Source organism: Haemorhous mexicanus, chromosome 23 (assembly GCF_027477595.1).
Source record: "Haemorhous mexicanus isolate bHaeMex1 chromosome 23, bHaeMex1.pri, whole genome shotgun sequence".
In the NCBI taxonomy this organism is placed as follows: domain Eukaryota; kingdom Metazoa; phylum Chordata; class Aves; order Passeriformes; family Fringillidae; genus Haemorhous; species Haemorhous mexicanus.
Window position 1 is genome coordinate 2,446,706 of NC_082363.1, and position 21,506 is coordinate 2,468,211.

Genomic DNA, 21,506 nt, shown 5'->3' on the forward strand with positions numbered 1-21,506 from the left:
TCCAATTCATCTCACCACAATGCTAACAAATCCCACAGCTTCGGTACAAGCAGCCCCAGGAACAAGCCATCAACTAATGTTTCTAATTGCTTTACATCCCTGTGGATCATTCTTTGATCAGAGCTTTCACTCTGTTTTCCCATCAGCTGTGATTTCTAACCTGCTGTTTGTACCCTTCTTACAGGGTTGGGAACAATTTAGGCCATTTCTACATGAATTTTTTAACTCCCAGTTAGAGGTAGCACACTGAGACAGCAGCTGAAAAGAATAAATTCAATGAAGCTGTTTCCCCCCCTTTCTGTGTAACTCCCCTCCTCACAGCTCTTTGCAGCAGCACATTGGAGACTGTCAGGTCCCATTGGCATCGCTGCCTGGGCACAGCTGAGTGGGGAGGTGGCGAGATGTGAAGGCACATGCTGCTCTGGGGAGCAGGGCCAGGGGAGGAGGCTTCACCTGGGATTTTTGTCCTCACTGATCACTGACAAGGGGAGAAGAGGATCAGCAAGAGGTTCCAACAGAGCTTTTTTTCCCACTCACCTTTGTCTCCAGAGAAACCAGGGAAGAAAAAGGTCAGGAGCTGGTCCAACTACAGAGCAGCAGCTCAGGCTAAACCACGTTGGCTTTGAACAAAGATCTGCCCCTGCAGCCATCCATGGTGACTGTATTCCCTCCTCTCTACCTTTCCAGGAGGAGAAGCTGGGGCAAGGAGAGAATGGACACAGAGGGCAGGCCTGGAATCTAGTTTCATTTTATTTTAGCAAACCGCATGTTCTTCACTTATCAACATCTCTACATTAGCAATTGTATAGCTCTCCAACTTCTCTTTAAAAAAGGGTAAACAAGAGGTGACAAACTCAGGCTTTTCATCTCTTAAAAACATTTGAAAGTTGGATTCAAGAAGACTTTGATATATTTTGGTTTTAAGGTAACAGATGTGGTGTGGAAACACTAATTCAAATCACCCGCCTAACGGAGAGCTGCCCCTTTTGGAGCCCCTCTGGCACCAGACCCTCAGGAGATGCCAAGGATCCGACTCAGCAGCCAGCCCTGGGCCTGTGGCTGAGGAGAGCAGCACCTCAGGGCTCAGTGCAAGTGCTGTCTGTACACAGCTCCCTCACGGGAGCACCAAGGACCTTGGTCTAGGGAGGACTCCTCTGCCACGGCACCTTCTCAGTAAAGAATCTCATTCCCCTGATCATCCTGTTCCTGCTGTCTAAAGGTATAAAGATCTTCTCTGAAGAATTGTTTTAAAAGCCAACCCTCCCCCCCCGAAACCCACGTGGAATACCATAAATGTACAGATTAGAGACGTCCTAGAAAAGTCCTAAAATTATTGCAGAAAGTAAAGATGACTCGTTCCAGGGGAGGGGCAGGCACGAGGCACAGCATCGAGATCTAACAAATGCTTGGGTTGGTTTGATTTAGTTTTCAGCTTTTCCCCATCATTCAAGAAAAAAAAAATTAAAAAAAAATTAAAGAAGTGTTTAAGCATCAGAACTAAAATACAAATGCACATTGACTTATAAAACAAGATTGTGGATTTGACCATGGGATTCCCTGACATTGGAAACATTTTACTTTTTTGCCCGGAGAGATTTCCTCATGGTGGATTTGCCCTTGGCAGAGGGTTTCACTTCCTTCCTCCCACTGGCTGCTGGTTTCTTGGAAGAGCTGCCACTGGAGGCTTTCTTGATGGCTGGGGCTGCTGGTTTGGCTTTCTTAGCAGGGGTTTTCACCTTGGGAGGGGGCTTTGCTTTGCCCCGGCGGGCGGTGGGGGTTTTCCTTGGCTTGGGTTTGGACTCTCTTCGCTTCATCGGAGGGGCCCTGCTCCGGGATTTGGGGGGTGGTCTCTTCTGCATCCTGTCAGGAAGAGACAGCACAGGAGCTCAGTGGAGGCACAAACGGTACCCAGAGCAGAGCTGCTGTCAGCAATTTGCATAAATGAAGCACATCTTGGCATTCCTGTCCTCTGCCAGTACATTCCATGAGCTAAATCCCAAAGAGCAAGAGCTCCTCTGGTAGCTCTACACTGAGCACTTCCCATTGCCACAGAGCTGCCAGCTTCCAACCCCTTTGTTAGGCAAATAAACATATAAATAATGACAGTGAATCAGTCAGCTGTCAGAACAATTAAGAGCCTTAAGCACTATCTCTCCTCTCTAAATGGGATTTTATTACTTAACAAACACTCATATTAAGTCCAAATTCTGAGTGAGGCAGGTCCCATATCTGGCCACAGAGCTGCAAATAATTACTGTAGGGAAGAATTCTTTGAAGAAAACAATAAATACAAAAAGTTCCATGTGAAACATCACACTTTCTAAAGCAGGAGACTAAAGGCAACACAAAGAATAAACACAGCCTCTCTCTCATCTGGAGGAGAAAAGAGGAAGGCTTCAAATTATGGAATGGGGGAGGTCAGTATCTCTGGAATAAGGAATGACTAGAAACTTCTGCCAACATCTGTGAGCAACAGCAAGAGACAGGTGACAGGTGACCACAGCAAGAGACACACCTGAGCACTCTACAGCTGTGACAGACATTTATTTCATCCAAAGGAGCCCACTCATCTTTCATGCTGCCATACCTCTTCTTTGGTGGTGGTTCTTCCTCCTCAGACTCTTCCTCTTCAGATTCTTCTTCCTCCTCAGATTCCTCCTCTTCTTCCTCATCAGATTCCTCAGAATCCTCATCCTGCTGCTTCTCTGGATAGAGCACATCTGGGCTACAAGAGGGGTCTGGTCAGAGCATGATTTGCTTCTAAGGTACAACTCCAGGGTAGGCAAGCCTTGGGTGACCCTGGCTCTCCTCTGGCACTGCAGCTTCCCCCTAAGGTTACAGGTTTAGCCCAATCCAGAAATACCCCCAGGAATTCTGTGATTGCTGCTGTCCCAAACCAAGGTTAATTAGTCTCTGCAATGGCAGAAACATGACAGCCTGGGAATGTACCAGCCCTAAGCTGTCTCTTCTCCATTTCCCCATTTTTCCTATCCTTCATTGCTCCTTCCCTGCAAACCCAGGGAGAGGATCAGCGAAGGGGCAGGATCAGACTTCAGCAGCTAAGCATGGCTGAAGCTGTGGGGGCTCACATGTGCAATAAAGGGAGCTGGGGAGCAGGCACTTCAATGACTGTGCTGCCATTTGGCTCTTCCTGGGACACCAAGGCCTCATCCCAGGGCTCCACATGGCCCAGCACAGTATCAACTCACAGCAAGAGAAGAAAGGCTGGTTTAGACTCAGAGTAGCTAATCTAGGTCATCCTTCCTCCCCCCCTCCCTTAAGGAAGGAACGGTTGGGTCCTGCTCCTTGGGAGCATCCTGGCATGGAGAACCCACCCCACTCCCTGCTCAGGTGAATTGGTTTTAGCACAGAACACCTAAATAGCCCAGCCTGCAACAAAAGCAGCACAACAGACTACCTGAGAACAGGGAGCCCAGTGTTTCTACTGCCCTTAAAAGCTTCCCTTGCAAACAACGTCAGCTTTCTGTTCACCCAAGTAATGCCATTATCCAGAGCATGGGTGACAATGTGGCAGTTCACCAGTGAGTAAACCTCCACAACCTCCCTGTAAATAGGAGGCTGGCTCATGAACTCCAGTTCTGATACCTGAGCTGTGCAAAACTCCTGAACATCATTTTACAGACAAGCTCTTTACCTGGGATAATAAGGGAAGCAAAGCTGAAAGGTTCCACTGAAGCCCTTCCCAGAAATTTGCTCCATCCAGCCATTCTTCTCACATTTCTGCAGGGTTCTCTTCAGTAGATGCACTGTGAAAAAGAAATCAGAGAAAGGTTGTGTTACTATCTTTATCCTCTTGTCTGATCTTACTGCTCTCTACTGTGCCCTCTGAAATCAGAGCTGGAGTCAGGATGGGAAATCCTCTCAGTCAGTTTGAGGAAGATACAAGATATTCCTCCTGAGCACCTGGTAAGAGTGGCTTTAAACTCTCCAAAGGAAGGAGTTGAGAACATTGCACATATCTGATGTCCTGATCATGGGATGCTCCTTCATAAGTCATTCAAGAGTACTGTGTAACTACCTCTGTCCAAATTTAGCCAGGTCTCAGAATGTCCTCCAAAGTGTGCTTTAAAACAAGCCTTTTACTCTGGTTTTGATCTCCTCATGTTCTAAATGTTGTATGTGCTGCATCTTTACCCATACTGTGGTTTGCTTTTTGTTGTGCTCTTTAAAGGGTAAAATATTTAGTCTAGAAATACAACAAATGAACTTCTTATTCCAGTCTTCTATTCCAGACTTTTATTCCAGCCATTCCATTCTGTACTGTGTAAGAACTGAAACTCAAACTGTGCAAGCACAGGGGATCTTTGTCTCTGGCAAAGGGCTTGGGTTGTTTAGTCAGTTCAGAACCATTTTCAGCTTGAATTAGAGGGGCCATTTACATATTGTGCTCCCAGGAAAAAAACAAGGCTCGCTCTCTAGCACGTTCCAAAGTTTTTATAACCACAAGGCTGGTTTCACTCTGGGTGTCAAAGGTCAACAACAGCACGTAAGGGACTTGACTCCAGTCAAGTCCAGTTCTGCAGTGAGCCAGAAACTGGGGAGGAGAGGAGAGCTCTGCTCTGCAGTGTGTACCCGCCTGCTTTTCACATCTCACCAGATCTTCCTCCGGTTCTCTCAGAACAAAGCAGAGATCATCAAAATTCCTTTTATGTAACGGAAGGAGAAAGAAAACAACAGATTGCAAGCTGAGATTTCCTTTTCGGCCTTGCAGGAGTGACAAGCACTGGAGGCTGGCTCAGCACAGGCCCTAAGGACCAGGGACATTTCCAATGGTCCTGAAAATAAACCATGCAAGGGCTTAGGAAGCCTGGAACCTCTTTTCCCTGCCCCGAGATTAAGAAGTCTCACTCAGCATCAATTTCTAATTGGCAGAAGGCCTCAGGGCAGCTTCTTCAGTCCTTACTCCTGTGCTGTGTGTCAGTAACCCAGCACCAAACAGCTGTGCTGATGCTGTGCTCCAGCTCTGGGTAAAGACTGTGGGATCAGAAATCTCCTCTCTGCTCCTGAGGAACCCGCACCAGCTCGGTGACACCACAGGAACAAACTGATCTATGTTCAGGTTTGAGCAGAGACCACTGGGACCTCAGCCTGTCTCTATGGTCCTCCAGCACCAACCAACTGCATGGGGGCTCAGCCCAAATAACCCAAATCAGCCACCAGAACATCTGCTTTAAAGCCTCTGATCAGGCAAAAGTCAAACCAGACATTAGTGTCACTCCTGGGAGCAAAGACATGCCAAATCTCCCTTCCAAATAAAATACAATTGGCTTTTCTCCTTATTTGCTTGACCTTTTAAAAATCAGATGCAAAGTAGGGCCTCAAACAAATCAGTAAGAGGGGTACTTGTGAATTTTTTTAAAAAGTTAAACTACACAAGTTCTCTCAATAAAAAGCAATTAGAACTGCATTGATGTCAAGCTGCTGTCCCTTTCAAAGCAGAGTGATATGAAATCAACTTGGTGATTTAAGAACAATGAAGTACTTAAATACTATTCCCCCTTCCTGGCTACAGACAAGAGAATCGTGCATTCTGTCTCAGGAACAGGCTTGAAAGCGACTGATGGGAACTAAAACCCCAGAACATCTCTGCAGCACAAAGGACTGAGCAGCTGCAGCTCCCTGCAAGCTCAACAGAGCAGATAAAAGGTGCTGCACAGGCACATCTGCAGCTGCAGGACTCTCAGCATGCAGAATAGAAGCAGTACAGGGATCAGTACTTTACCCTGCAAGTTGGAGTTGGTCCCTGGGTAATTTTCCAGGATATACTTCTTCAGCGCTGTGGTGGAGCAGGTCTTCGGTTCGTTCATGGCCGCAATAGCAGACAGGATGGCATCTTCCATCAGAGTCCCACCCAGCAGGGGCTTCTCCCCTGATTTCTTCAGCTATTTTCCAAGGAGGAAGAGAAAAGCATCAAGACAAAATTCTCCCAAACCAGGTCAGGACAAGCTCCTCTGCACCAGGTGGGTCGGCGCTCCTGCATTAGCACAGATACGTTTAATATTAAAACACTGCACAGGGAACGCTGCTCTCCCAGCTGTAGGTGGGAGGACAGGCCTAGTCAGTCAGCTGGCCTGGGGGGCTTTATCAGCAACACCTCACCCCAGCCCCCAAATACACTGCAAGGATGTGGCAGATGTGGCAGTCTAAGGGCCTATTGCTCAGGGGAGGAAGGAAAGCAAAATAAATCACATCTTCCTCCATCCCACGGACCAAATGTACCCAAGAGACTTCTGTGGCACACACATGAGTAAAAGATGTTGCAGGCATCTGGGGTACCTGCTGCACTTCCAGTGAGGGATGGAAAGGAAAGCTTACCCCACCAGCTCCCTACTGTGCTGGTGAGTCAGAGCTGAGCAGTGCATGCAGCATGCTCAGCAAGGGAACAGGGGTCTGCTCCTGAGATGGAGACTGAGAGGAGAACAAGAGTCCTACTGCTTCATAGCTGGACAAGTGCTGAGCATGACAGACTGCTGAAGAAAGGGCTGCCCAGGGAAACCAGGGGACAGGGCGTAGTAACTGACATCCGAGGCTTGTGGTCAACAAGGATGAACCCAGTCTCTGACCTGGAATGTCCCAGATGCTCCCTTCCCTGTGATCTGCTCTAACTGGCCCTTCTCTACAGCTCTCTGCAGGGCATTCTTCAGCAGCTGGGGTCTGAAACACAGGAGGAGAAAGCTTTACTGACACACACTGACAGCTCCAAAAACAAACAGAGAAACAGCACTTGCAGCATGTGAGCAGAGCAGCACTTAGAGCATCTGCCTACATGCAGACACTTTAAATGGAGACCTGTCAGTGAGGCTCATTGCCCGGGCAGAAGGTGGCACCACGCTGAGAGCTGAGTGGCGGCACAGGCTCGGTGTCACGGCAGCTCCGGGGACACAGCCCTGGCAAGAACCTACTCACCTTGAACAGCACATTTGGACATGGTGGGAACTCAGCTCACAGGCAAACAAGGGCTGACAAAATTCTGATAGAGATGACACGCAAGGTTTTCCTAGTTTTGCTCGTCAAGGCCCAACTCGCTCCATATAGATCAGCTCAGAGATGGCTGTATGTATGTGCCGGCTAAAGCATCCAAATCCAAGGGGCATGAGACCCTGAGGAGAGCCCTTCACATCCAGGCAGTAAAGGGATGTGGGTATGGTTAAGGTGTACAGAGCAGCACTGCTGGTGGTGTCAGGGACACAAGAAAAGGCACAGCTTTTCCTCAAGCTTTCCCACGGGCCCTGCAACTCAGAGCAGCAGCTGGCTTAAATACCAGATTGAATCATCATGAAGCGAGATAGAACCAGAGGAAGGCCCAGTTTCCCCAGTTCTCTGCTTGCTAAAGCAACTCCAGCACTTACCTAATATCTACTTTGAGTTTGGGGTAATACTGAGACACGTATTTCTTGATCAGGCTGTAAGAAGCTTCCTTGGGCTCACACAGGCGGGTGAAGGCCAGTGGCAGGACGTCCTCCAGCTTCACCTGCTGCTCTGCGCTCAGGGCTGAAGTGCTTTTCTGGAACACACAGACTTGCAAGCATCAGCAGGGCCTAAAACTCTGGGTTCTGGGTTATCCCCACATGTGGGGTAAGTACTGACACTGGCTGCTGAGCTGGAAACTCAGGAGCTGTAAGGCAGCTCTTTAACAACTTAAAACAGTTTGCAGTTTATGAGATATACAGAAAAAATGTCTGAATTTTCACAGGAGTTTTAGAAAGGCTTTACAAATAAAAATTGCTGAGTACCTAACATCTGTATTTTTAATTATTTCTTTCCTCTTGCTATAGACATTTTCCTCTGCCACACTTCAGTGAGACAGAAGAAAAATCATAGAATCACAGACTTATTCAGTCTGCAAAAGCCTTCCAAGATCATCAAGTGCAAATATTAACCCAGCACTGACATATTCACCACCAGCCCATGGCCCCAAGTGCCACATCTACAGGTTTTTTGAAGACTACCAGGGATGGTGACTCCCTGGATCCCCTGTGCCAATGCTTTTACAACCCTTTCTGTGAAGATGATGATACATGCTGACACAAAACTTAAAACTCATCCAAGACAAAACCTGTTTACACAAATCAAATCAAGTCTTCCCTATCCCCAAAATGAACAGCTAAACAGGAGTCCTTTTTTTTTTTTTTTGAAACAACACAATAAAACCTTGATTGAAGCCAACGTTCCATTCTGAGTTTTACTCCACCCCTTTTGTTACTATGAGAGGGGACGATCATGGAAAAATGGTCTGTTCTTTATACAGAAAATGTGCTGAAGCTCCGTGATTTGATGTTGAACAGCAGCTCTGCAAACAGTGCAATGGGAGAGGGAGCTGCTCCCCTGCCAGCCAAATTAATCCAAAACATTTGTTTTGCTGCAACGCAGAGAAAGTTACTGGGAACAAAGACACCCATATGCTGCAGAGAGAGGTGATGTGTCAGCAGGTCTTGGCTGCCTTGCTCACAGTTCTTGTGGAGCCAGTGAGTGAACTGCAATTAGTTTCCTCCAGGGCCCTACACCAAGTTCAGTTTTAGGGCTTTTGGTCTCCCCAGGAGGCAGGAGATGACCACCAAGGTGTTACATGTCTAAGGTCAATTGTCTAATCCCAAGGGATTGGCAATTCCATCTAAACATTTTGTAACTGCAGCGTTAGGAATGTGTTTCACACACCCAACACAGCATGGAGTAGAGATCAGAAGTGCTGGAACCACAACTAACTGTGAAGCTCAATAAACCATCCTCTTCCCCAACAACACTGAGCATCAGCAGCTTTCTTCCAGAAGCCTTAGGATATTTTCTTTTTCCTCTCTCTGACCTCACAGCTGATGGGAAAACATTCCCCTCAGTCCTAAAGACTGGAGTCTTCCCTTTATCCACACAACAGATAAACACACACAGCAGTAGCATAAAACTTTCTTCCAATACCTGAGAGGAACTTTTCTCTGCCCAGTAAAGACAGAAGAAGAGTTTCATGGTTATTCAGTTTTCTCTCTCTGAACCAAAGCCTATGGGGTTAATGTAAACATTTTAAAACTGAGATTTTGATCATTTGACTTGGGTTTAATTCCTCATAGCAGCTTTCTGATATCAGTGGGATGGGTGTCTTAATTGGTGTACTTGGGGAGAAAAAGCACAGGAAGGAGGAGAACACTGGGTTGAGAACGTGGGGTAAGGTACATGTGTTTCAGTGCAGTACATTTCAGAGTGTTGTTTAAAATGATCCATCTTACCTTTCTGTCTCTGGATTTTGGAACAGTTTTTCCTGCATTAGACACCACCACAAAGCTCCCAGAAGCTCCCTTTCCTTTCACCTGGTTCAAGAGAAAGTAAATTTCAGCCCTTAACAGAGTAACTCAGAATATTAACAACATGAGAGGAACTCATCATGATGCAGATTTTGAATGCACTGTCACCCTGCAGTGGGTTTTTACAGCACAGGCCTGACTTGAACACACTAAAGCTTCAGTAAGATCAGAAACTGCAGCCAGGCATTAGGACATATTCTGCTGTGCTGACCAAGAGATCCTCACAGATAACACAGGCAAAAATTACAGAGTTAAAACCCACACTGCTGCAGAAGTGACACTGCTGGAGTCACGTGCTGCTGCAATGCTGTGTGACACAACACCCAAAACCAGTAGGAATTGCACAAAAACCAACGGTGCCAAGCAAGCAACTAACACAACAGTGCTGAAATCCTGCCAGTGTCCAACAAAGCAGTGACAGAGGTTGAGGAACCTCCACGAGGGAGAACATGCTCATTCCACAGACCTTCTAATGGAGTTAAGGAATTCTTATGCAGTTCCCAGAATCGTGGAATGGTTTTGGATGAAGAGGATCTTAAAGATCACCCAGTTCTACCCCTGCCATGGGCAGGCACACCTTCCACTATCCCAGGTTGCTCCAAGCCCATCCAATCTGGCCTTGAACACTGCCAGGGATCTAGGAGCAGCCACGGCTGCTCTGGGCACCCAGGGCTCCCCACCCTCCCAGGGAAGGATCTTTTTCCAATACCCCATCTAACTGTTCTCTGGCACTCTGAAGCCATTCCTTCTTGTCCTGGCACTCCAGACCCTTGGAAATAGTCCCTCTTCAGCAATACCATCTCCAGTGCTACTCCACAAAGCAGCTCTTACCTGCCTAATGATTCCTCTCTCCAGCTCCCTTTTCAGTGCTTGCTTCAGGAGGTATCCCCTCCTCTCCAGCTCCAGGGAAGGGTATTTGTGGATGATGTATTTCCGTATTGCAACCACCGAGGCACCGCTCTTCTGAAAGCAGGCCTGAAACAGACCCAAAACATTAGAAACCACCCACACTGGAATTATCTGAGTGGGGTGGAAGAATAGAGATTGCACTGATGCACACAGGCCACCACAGGATGCCAGGGCTGGCCTTTTTCCCACTGTGAATCAAGTATAAAACATGACTAACAAAATACTTAACTTCTCTCTTCTGAGTAGCTAAAGAGCAAGGCAAACAACCCAAAAGCAGCACAGCAAGCACATATCTGCTACTCCCCTGCTCTGAAGCCCTCACACAGAATGGCTTAAAATATAAAATAGTATCCTTTTGGCAACACTGCACAACTGATTTACTAACACTTTATTAATGCCAGACTAAGTAATCATTAAGCTGGAACAACCTGCCAATTTTCTTTTTTTTAAGATGGAGGATTGACATCAGTAAACTAGCAAAACCTAAGGTGAAGTTTATCTTTTGAAGATAGATGGAAATGCCATCTTGATTAAGGCTGGTGGGTCCAGGCCTCCTCTGAAGTGAGTGACCAAGCCTTGAGGGGAGAGCAGCAGCACAGCTACAACAGCAGAGATCTCCTCTTACAGTCAGGAGGGATTGAGTAAACCAAGACCAAGTAAACCAAGACTTTGGAATGCAGGTTTACAGTATCTCTGTCTGTACTGAGTTAGAGTAAGTTAATGCTAAAAGAAAACACATGTATCAAATAGATGGATGAATCCAGGTAAATGAAGTTAAATGTGGCTAGGAGGCACAGCAAACAAAATTATGACAGCAATCAACCAGGTTATGCCATCCTAGCTGTTTCTCATAATGTAATTAGGAAGGGAAACAAATTCTAAACAAAGAAATCAGCTACAGGGCCCCTCATCATCCTCATGGACTCACACGTCAGGCTTCCAGGACAAGCACGCCCATCTTACACACTCAGCTTTCTGCTAACACACAGCACTGTCACTTGCACCTCAGCAAGCTGAAATTGAGTGGTTTAGAACACAAGTGGAAGAAAAACCCCATTTGTGTCCTGCCCACCTTGATGGCCTCGGTTAAAATGGCATCCATTTTGGGCCGGGAGGTGGCTGCCATCTGAGTCTGCTTCTGTGCCCGAGCCAGCTGGCTGGCAGAGAGCGTGGCCCACGCAGGGATGGTCTTCTTCACCTTCTTCTCCTTCTCCTTAGTCTGATCCTTTTCCCTTAGGGGAAATGCAGAGCAATAGTGAGACAAAAGGCACTAAAACAAGCCAACAAGCAGGACAAAAACAACAACAACAAAAAAAGCCCAGAATATCTGACATTATTTAATGTAACTTAAGGACTACTTTGATCTTTCTATTAGTGAAAGAGAGAGGTTGTATTGGTATTCAGCTTCACATGTTTGAGAACAACAGCTCCACGTGATCAGGAGCTTCTTCTTTAGAAGCATCTTAAGGAGAGGCACCTTAAGGCACTCATTTTCCTTTTCTCTCCCACTATCTTTTCTCTCTGTAGAGCCTGACTTCCTTCAGAATCCTACCCAAATTCAGCGCCAAGTAAGCCTTACTCCTTTTTGGTTTCTTCTGAGGACTTTGTTTCCTCCTTCCCTTCATTCTCCGGTTCCTTTGGCTGTTCTGCTTCACTGGATGCAGCAGGCAGGGTTTCAGTCTCTTGCTCCTCTCCAACAGAGGCAGATTCCTCAGAGGTGACTTCTGCATCTAGAAAATGTGAAAAAGCATCAAGTTACCATCCAAAACCAGCTTTTGTTCTTTAGGAAGGTAGAGAGAACAAAAGCCAAACTTCAGAACACACCCCACTAATTATTTCCCACTGATTTATTTTCACTAACTTAAATGTGTTATTTAAAAGCAATTTAAAAAGTGAAGAGAAGTACTGAAAAGAGCTTCAGCAAAGGTGCAATCAGCCCTCAAATGCCAGAATAACTGCAAACATCATGCAACATTTTCACAATTAACCAGTTCCAACAGTGCTCTCCTCTTAACTCCACAAGTTGCTGTTGCAGACAGGCCTGGGATTCTAAGAAGCAGCTTTGCTTATGACCCAGTTGTTTTCAAACACAAAAGCACCTGAAGGATAATTACAATTCCATCACATTTTCCCAAACTTGGCAAAGCTTTAGGTGGCACGTGCATTGGCAGGAGCACTTGTATAACTTGTATATCAGAAGGATCAAAGCCAGTCAGAAATCAACTTACCAAGGAAATAAAAAATCCATAAAAGTACATTTAGCTGAGAACAGGCCTTAAAGATTGGGCTGCCTACTAGAAAAAATGCATATAAACTTAAATCCCACACTCTTTGGATAAATAACTGCCCACCAACGCTGCTCTGAGCAGCTTAAGCACTTCTGATACATTCCTGTGCAGTTTTCCCATGAAGGCCTTTAAAACACACAGTGAATTAAGAGTCAGCTTTGTAGGTAGTTTTTTCACTTGTGACACCAAAGAGGACAAAATCAGTGAAACCAAGTGACTGTAGTAGTGAAATGACACATTCTGGGACACTGAGGCCAAGCTGCTAAGAACAGTCATGTTAATATCAGGCTAGATTGAATGACATGTTGTGGTAAAACATTTTTGCACAGAAAAACTGAGGAAAAAAAAATTGAATACTCTGTTTTTCCATTCATTAACTGAACCTTTTGATCTTAAACCATCTATCTGATGCTACTGAAATGTCATAATTTCTTTACCCTAAAGGATGTGCAAACTTAAAAGGCACAATATTTAGCCATATTTTCATGTCTGGAGTGACACAGGGTATAAGAGACAAAACAAGTGGGTTCAGACTGAAAACAGTGTCTGCAAAACACAAATCCTGGAAAAGCCTGTGACAGGGAGCCAAACATTAATAATATTTTCATCTTGGCTGTTTGGTTTCCAGGAGTTTCAGAGCCAGGCTGTGTTTGGATATCCAGGAACCCCCTCTAGAAGCATGACTGTACCTGCTTTGACCTCTTCCCCTTCGGCAGGTTTGCTTTTGGGAGGAGTTTCTCGGGAAGAAGCGTTCACCGAGCGGCGGATTGGCATCGTGTCGTCTTCCACTTTCTACAAAAAGCACGTGAAAATCAGCACAGGTGCTGGAAAGAACTGGAATGTTTTGAAATGGGATTAAAGGAAATCAAAGCAGCATAGGTAGAAATATTCTGGTTTGGATTTTTTAGGATGTTAAATGACAGCAGCCCTCAAACCAGCTTCTTCAAAGCATACTAGGAGAGGATAGTTCCACATTTTACAGTTATAAAAGAAATAATTTCAATTCCAAATTAAATGAGATGAGCATTTGAGGATTTTGACACATCATCTCAGGGAAAGCAGGGAAGGGGAAGCAGAGTTTGATAGACTCCCAGTCGAGTTTCCTAGAAGCAGGGCAGAAAGAGTACTGAGTAACCTTGAGCAGGACTGGAAGTCAAGGACTGATCCAAGGGCAAGCTTGGAGAAAGGGCCAGCCCCTACCTCACTTAACTTGTCCGTGTGGATCAGCTGAGCTCCCGTTAAGAGTGGAAGCGCCTTATGATGCACGGGTTCAGCTTCAGACAGATCAGTCGACATTTAAATTAATTTCTAGACCCAAGTGCAGGTAACTGTGGAGCCCCAGGATTTAACCCCAAGGACTTTTTCCTAATGGTTTTCACAGTGCAGTGAGGAGTCAACCTAAAGTACAGAAAAGATGTGGTGTGAAAATTAACAAAACAAAAACATCTACGTCCACGTATCTATCAAATTAAAGATTAAAAAGAAAAGGATAAATGACTTACAGCTCATGACTAACACAACTGACAAGCAGCACTTGCATTCAACAAAGGTGCTAAAACATGTATGCAAACTGGTGAGCTATGGGTGGAGCAGAAATGGGGAAGGTGCAAGCCAGACCTGCTCTATTAGAAGATGGCTGAAAGATAAAAAGGCTCTCTAAGTCAAGGGCAAGCACTGAGGAGATGCAGCCATTGCACTGTGAGTGAGGGAAGTGGTCACTCAGTGACTTTGGGTAAAAGCAGGATCTGGCACTTGGAGCTAAAGCATTACACCATTACATCTGCCAGGCAGAAGATGCAAGCATTGGGAACACAAGCCATGCCCCCTCAAACTAAACCCCATGCAATTTAAAGAAATTAAGGAATCTTTTGACAACAAACAAACAAACAAACAAACAAACACCAATCAGAAGAGCAGTTTCCATGCCTTCTACCAGAAAACATAAGCTTGCCAAAGCTCTGCTCCAAAACACATGCACTGTCGTGGACAAAAAATGGTTTAAGCTTAGTTTAACCCTCATCAAGTCTCACCCCCTATCACTACTATGCTTTTACAGCCTTTTTTACCTGCTGCTCATCTGCCTGCACTGGCCTCTCCTAAGGAGAGGGGCTCCACTAATTCCATCACAAAACCAGGATTCATTGGCTCATTCACTTCCTCTCAGCATCCCCTTTAAAAACCTCAGAGACAAAGCCTCACTTCCAGCAAACCACAGCTGGACCCGTCCCAGTTGCATCCAAAGATCAAGCTCAGCCTGCCCTCCTCCCCTCCTGCCAGAGAGACAGCCAAATGCCCTGTTTTCACCTCTGGGGGTCTCCTTTTGCTCAGAAAGGAGGCCCTTACCATCAAGTTTCTCTTTCAATCGGTATTTCTCCAGCCTGGGTGTTTTCCTTTTGAACAGACCCAGCACCAGCCCCAGCCCTGCTTTCAAGCTGACTTTCAGCACAGTTTCAGCACTGCTCTCCCCATTGCACAGCTCTGTATCACACCAACATTTTCTTGCCCCAAAATACAGTCCTGTCATTACTCAGCAGTGGGGATCCCTAATCAGTCAGAGGCACTTCTGACAGGAACTGAACAGCCACTCTGAAAACCCACAGGGATCTGGTGCTGCCTCAGCCCCAGGGAAAGCAAAGCCCAATGGCACTGGATGTTTTCTTCTGAGACAAAACAGAAAGATCAAAACACAGCACATGCCAACAAAACAAAAAATGAGATGCATGAAGATTTCTTGTGAAATGTCAGGATGTGAAAATATTCTAATTGCCAACTAGAATATACAGAATACAGCACTTTAAAAAATTTTGGCCTGTTTTAAGGAACCTTTCTTCCTCAGTGTGGAGAGTCAAAGGAAAAAGAAATGAAAAATTTCACCAGGCTCCAGCTCAATATCCAGTGTTTCTTCTAGCAAGCAGAGTCTAAAGCCCTTTAAGGAAATGCCAGAAATTTGAAGTGACTCTTAAAATAACCAACTACAGATTCCCCCTCAGGGAAATCAGTTGGGGGCTACAAAAGATGCATTCCCTGGGATTAAAAAACACACACGAGCCACACTGTGGCTGACATGATCCTGGGGTTTAATTATTTTTAAGCTGTGTGACTTGCATGACACATGCATGAAAACAGCTTTGAGTTAAAACTGCCCAAGTTCTGAAAACCCTTTTGTTTAGCTGAGTGTATAAAGCACTGGAGACTTTTTGCTCTCAAGAGTAGAACTTAGCACAGTTCCTCACTTCTGTGCCTACAATTCATGCAGACAAACTGGGATCCAGCAGAAATTCAGGCTTGTTGATTGCCTCTGCATTGCCAGGCATGGATCATCTTCCAGGGAATCAAAAGGGCAGGAGGACAATCCCCTCCCAACTGCAAGGCACTGATCTCCAGGGGCAAGGCCAGAAGCTCCTCCTTGGGAGAGCATCCTTGCAGGGACTGTGCCTGCTCAGCCCATTTCTTTCCACAGGGGCATCAAAAGGGGTTTTCTGCACTGAGCATCCACAAACAGTCCTGATTTCAGTTCATCCAAAAGATACAGCGAAAAAGGAAAAAGTTTTGCAATGACAATTTAGAACACCTCATTCCCCTCTCCAAATAAACCAGATCTGTGTAAAGGGGAAATCAAGACACCCAAACCAACTGTTACCTGGACACACTATTTCAAAAGACAGCTACAGCTACAATCACAACCATCACTCAATAAAAAAATCAAAGTAACAACTGTGTTTTACATTTACACAAACACCAAACAAACATTGTGCCTTGAAAGGGGATAGAGGCCACCAGCTGAGGATGCAGTTTTCAAGGTGGTTTTTGGGTGATTTTAATGAATGTTTAAATCTGATCAACTGTCAGAAAAACAGAATCACATCAGCACTGAAAACACCACCAAGATACTAACCTTCACCAAAGTACAGAAAGTCACTCCTCACAGAGTTACACCCCTTTTTCCCCAGGAAAACTGCAGGTTCACAGGCTCCCAGACTATAATGAACTGGTTATCCCAAAGCAGGCAATCCAGCAATGAGCTGAAAAGCAACAAGCCCCCCCAAACTCCTGGATTTCTAGAGGAGCAGGAATGTGTCCACTCTCCCAGCTCAGGGAGTAGCTGCTAATGGAAAATCCAAAAGCACAGAGAGTTTTTCAGGAACTAGTCTGAACCACCCATAGCAATTTCCTCCAGAACTACCACACCATTAGGAATAAATAAAGAGAGGCTTCAGGTAAGACACATATTTGATAATATTTCCAAAGTGTGGAGTCCCTCCACTAATGAAAGAGAAACAAGAATTTTAAAAAAAATGTGCTGGCTGTAAGATTTTTAAACTTATCTCAGCCTTCAATCTCCTTTGAGAGAAAATGCTTCAGGATAAATTAGGTTTTGAATGTGGCACTCCAAGTGTCAGGCTGGCAGCAACTCCAACTGACAGGGACTCAGGGTAGGGTGAGCAGGCTGAAAACAAATATGCAATGGAAAAATGACGAAGTGTGTCCAATCCCGGGCCGGTGGGGTGTCCCCTTACTGTCACACGACACCTACAGGTGATTGATGTACTTAGATGTGACTGGGTACAAAGCACACGACACGGGCCTAGAAATGAGGTCCAAAAGGGCTAAAAAAAGGTTTTATGCACTTGCAGGTTAGAAGGCAGGTTGTCAAGGGCTACAAATCCAGCAACTTGACAAGTGATGCAAGCAAGAACAGCTGTTTGTTATCCAAAAGCCTCAGAAAGCAAAGTAAAACTGGGTTTGAAAACCAGGCTAGAGATTATTGACAATTATTTACTACTCTGTAATACACAAAAGTATTTTAATGACTTGGAAACTGCAGAAAAAAGCAGAGGAAATGTTAATACTTCTGCAAATCCAAACATGCCAAAATGCATCACCTTCTAAATGGTAAGCTACACAACTCTTTAAAGGCTTTGTGCCCCTGAAATCCTCCAAGCTGTTCCCTAAAAGCCCAGCCCAGGTAGCAGCAGATACTTTGTCAAACCCTCAGTATCTACAGGGTCACAGTATGTTACCCAGCAACATCTCAGATACAAATGTGTCTGTCAGGAGTTCCCAGCTGGGGCTGCTGCTGCCTGGGCGCTGAGGTGTCCCAGCCCTCTGCCTTTGGCTTTTCCAGCTCAGGGAGCTGCCTGTGATCTTGGCTAAGTCAGCCCAGTAGTACTTAATCATTGAAAGCAGCCCAAAGTCCTGCAGATTAATAAAATATGTTACTGAATAAAGAATACAAAGTCAGTTCCAACTTTTGATCCTTATTGGTCAACCCACTTGGAAACTCTTTCCCATGTGCGGAGCACAGCTGGCATTCCCATCACTCCTGCTGCATCCAACAAGTTTTGTCCTGGTCCTTAGGGCCACCATTCCCCAGGAGGTGTCCCAGGTCCCTGGAATTTCCCCCTGATTCAGCTCCAAGGTGTGCATTTGCAGCTCTCCTGCACTGGAGGCTCCCAGGGCTGCTCCAGGCTACCTGAGCCCTGCACGGAGCAGCTTGTTTCAATTAACCAGGAACAGGGTCCAGCACACACACCCCAGAGCTCCCCTCTTGCCAGGCAGCAATTCCTCAGTGGAACTGAAGAATTGTGTTACAGTGTCCATTTCCACCCCCTCCTTCCCTACACGGGGTATGGGCAAACAACAAACCCCATCTACCTCAGGGTTCAGGGGAACACAGGCAAAAATCCTTCACACTTCTGGCATCCAACCACAGGAATTCCTACACTCAGAGACCCAAAGGAAGGGTTTTTAAGCCTAAAGTTGTATTTCCACTTGAAAACATTTTCCTTCAGCGTTGAATTTGAGCCTCTGACTCCAAATGCCATGAATGCAACCCAACTTGCACCTTGCCTGTCCTGAGTTTTACAGAGCACAGCAAAAATTGAACCCTGCCCTTCAGCACACACAGATGCTCCTTTCACTGAAAACAAAAAAAACCCTCAAAACCCCAAAACAAAACAAAAAAACCAACAACACCCCCCCCCCCCCAAAACAACAAAAAAAAAAAACCCAACTTGATACATTACTAAAGACTGATGCTCCCACCCAGGGCTGAGCTCAGCACTTGTCTCTGTTAGGGTCCAACACCAGCAACCCCAAGCCAGCTCAATCCCCACGTGTGCTTATTAAAACAGAAGTAACCACCCATGGCTCACCTCCCCTGTTCTCCACACAAAGAACACCAGCTCAACAGAAAACCACTACAAGTTTCTGATTCTCTCTCCAGCAATCTCTGACCTGCTCAGAAGGCAGTAAGAGCAGAACGTTTCCGTTGCCTGGATTATTTTCCATTCCTGCACCCTGGGGTTTTTCCTCATGTCCCCAAACAGCCACAGTCAGCAAGCAGCTTAAATTACACCATCATCATACCTAAAACTGACAGAAACTTCAGCCAAGGGATTAATATGAAGCAGAATTTCTGCCTGCACGGCTGTCTGAAAAGAATTCATCTCCACACTGATGCTCAGGATCATGATGGTGACAAGCTATGAGGAACAGTTACAAGTTTTGAACAGTTTTTGGCTAGAATGGCCCTTGATCCAAATTCTCCACACTCTGTCTATGCCACATGGCCACTGAGGGATGAAATCACCCCCATTAGCTTGCACAGGGTTCAGCTTTAAGTTTAAAACAAGCTCAGGTCACAAAGTTAAAACAGCTCCAACATGAAAATCCCCTGCTGAAAGTTTTCATAGCCTTGGATAAAATATCTTAATTCAGGATCCAACTTCATGAATTTTGACAAACGGCTGAGACCTGAAAGAAAATTTAGGCTGCAAGTGTTACATACCAGGGTTTGAACCCTTTATAGACCATCTCCTCCTTGCCTAGATAGATTAAATTTAAAACAAGAGTATAAACCCTCCTCCCAACTACTACTTATTCAGCTATCACTTATTACTCTACAGACAAAACTGTACATGATAAAAGCCATTATTTCATTGCAGTCTGTAAGAAACCTACCCACACTTCCCATTATAGTCCATCAATGTAACACTGCTATTCCCTCTCACAGAAGTTTAAATCCTCTGAGGACCCCAGGTCACTTGTAACAAAACACTGCCAAGAGATTTACATGTCACTGTCAGCTGAAAGGGAAAAAATGCAGGAAAATATATTCTGAAGACAAAAACAGTTCAAGGAGCTGACCAACGTGCATGATGAATTGAGAAGATCATTAATTAGCAAGCTCACACAGGTAAACAAGAGAAAGCTCCAAAAGCCACCTTTTTTTTTTTCAAGGTATTTATACTTGTTGGGGGTTCTTCCCCCCAACAGGAATGATGTGGGGGGGGGTTTTGCTTGGCTTTTTTTTTTTTTCTCTATTCATTTCTGATTTCCAAGGATCTCCCACTCTATCCAACAATTTTTTGAAGTATCACCTGAGGAAGGTCTGTGCTCTCCTGCCCAGTCCATCAAACACCTCCCCTCCTGAACTGAACTCACGTCCCTCTGCTCTCACTTCTCACGGAGAAGGGACGCTGTTTGCCAACACATGCACTTCCGAACCTTTCCCGCCTCAATGGGAGCTGCCTGCCAAACATTGCTGGCCAACTCTTTCTTGAAGATGCTAAAAATACTATTTATGGTCAAAGCAAACAAAAGTCACGTGCTGGGAAATCAGAGTGCAACACTTAACAGTTAGTTAAGAATGGGGAAGTGACACACTTGCTAACCCAGAAATAATTCAGTAGGGCTCCTAAGAAGTGAGAAATACCCGAGTATCTGAGAAATACCACAGCTATAAACAAACTAGCCAGCGATCAGTCCCTGCTACACTGTATAAAGGAGAGATCACACCCACAGTCTCACATAATCCAATTTTTCGTCAGCAGCACAGGCTGGGCAGCTCCCCAGTGATTTGCAGACACTGGTTAGTGGGAAAACAGTTTAAATACCCGTGGTAAGGATTTGTTCTGAACAGTGTTCCCAGTCTGGAGCTGTCCTCGGGTGGAGCAGGTAAGATGATGGGGCCCCATGACCTAGCAAGAGCCACCCCAGAAGCTGTTTCTTCACGCCTTAAACCTTTGCGATATTTTACCAAAAACCACCCCAGAGCCTCGAGCAGCAAGAAGGATAACGATACAGGAACGGAAACCTGCCTGGAACAGCCTTCTCTATAGAGGACCTGTGCTCCATGGGGAGGAGGGTGATTAACATTCCTTAAGCAGGCTGCGAGCACCTGGGCAGGGAGGCACTCGGAGGTGCCGGGAGCCTCACACGCAGGTCTCTATCCATCGCTATCAGCGCCGGGGGCGATTAGGGACCTCTTTTAGGAAGCGGAGCCAGACTGAGGTTCCCCTCGAGTGGTGGCACTTGTCGGGCGTTGAGGAAGCGACTTAGGGCAGGCAAAACCCCAGACAACTGCACAGCCGAGCGGCCGAAGGCGGGAAGGCCGCGGCGGGAGCCAAGGCGCTCCCTAAGTTTATAAATAGCGATTATTTATTGTGTCGCGGCCCTGCCAGCCCCTTCCGCCGCTGACCTTCCCCGGGGCTCGCCCTGTGTCGGCGGGACAGAAGAGGCGTGCTTGAGGCGTGTTTGAGCCCCGCAGCTCCTTTGTGAGGGCCCGCGGGCCCGCACCCCGCCAGGCCCCGCCGGGGCCGCGGACACCTGAGGCCCGGGGCCGCCTCCCCGGGCCTGTGCCGGTCCGAGCCCACCGCGACATCGAGCCGCGCCCGCGCAGCGTGTCGCGACTCCCCGTCACGGCACCCCCGCTCCCCCAGGCCTGTCAGGGCAGGGAGGGCGGGGGGGACGCGCTGAGGGCAGTTCCGGGGCCCCTTCGGCGGCGCCGCCAGGCCGCCCCCGCGCCTCGCGCGCAGCACCCGCGGCCTCCCGGGCGCGGCCCCGTGTCCCGCCCGGCGCGGCGCCGGGGGCGGGCGGGGCCGGGACTCACCGGGCCCGGCGGACACAAAGCGGCGGCGCCTCCAATGGCGGCGGCGGCGGCGGCGGGACCGGGGGGGGCACGGCCGAGGGGCGGGGCTGAGCGGGGGAGGCGGGG

At 46.7% G+C, this 21,506-nt stretch overlaps 1 protein-coding gene across 3 annotated transcripts; it reads right to left on the reverse strand.

Moving 5' to 3' along the window:
• Window positions 1–732: 732 nt before the first annotated feature.
• On the reverse strand, window positions 733–21,487 carry HP1BP3 (heterochromatin protein 1 binding protein 3). 3 transcript variants are annotated; one of them, XM_059866491.1, is made up of 13 exons: window positions 21,402–21,487; window positions 13,709–13,906; window positions 13,198–13,300; window positions 11,800–11,950; window positions 11,293–11,452; window positions 10,143–10,286; window positions 9,237–9,317; window positions 7,371–7,525; window positions 6,585–6,675; window positions 5,744–5,903; window positions 3,656–3,767; window positions 2,588–2,725; window positions 733–1,860 (listed from the first exon to the last, which is right to left on the reverse strand). In XM_059866491.1, exons 2-13 carry the CDS (start codon window positions 13,802–13,804, stop codon window positions 1,575–1,577), a joined length of 1,677 nt encoding a protein of 558 aa, XP_059722474.1. In that variant the 5' UTR covers window positions 13,805–13,906; window positions 21,402–21,487; the 3' UTR covers window positions 733–1,574. The 3 variants fall into 3 exon arrangements, with proteins under 3 accessions (XP_059722474.1, XP_059722473.1, XP_059722475.1); XM_059866490.1 differs by lacking the exon at window positions 21,402–21,487 and adding an exon at window positions 20,611–20,629; XM_059866492.1 differs by lacking the exons at window positions 733–1,860; window positions 2,588–2,725; window positions 3,656–3,767; window positions 21,402–21,487 and adding an exon at window positions 20,611–20,895 and having other exon boundaries at window positions 5,858–5,995.
• Window positions 21,488–21,506: the final 19 nt, after the last annotated feature.

Excerpts from the sequence above, each read along its gene's own strand:
- HP1BP3 (XM_059866491.1), bottom strand. The coding sequence starts at position 13,804 with ATGTCGACTGATCTGTCTGAAGCTGAACCCGTGCATCATAAGGCGCTT. Across the intron at positions 11,453-11,799 it reads TCAGAAGAAACCAAAAAGGA|GGAAAAGGATCAGACTAAGG; the intron begins GTAAGGCTTACT and ends ATTTCCCCTAAG. Across the intron at positions 10,287-11,292 it reads TTTTAACCGAGGCCATCAAG|GCCTGCTTTCAGAAGAGCGG; the intron begins GTGGGCAGGACA and ends GGTCTGTTTCAG.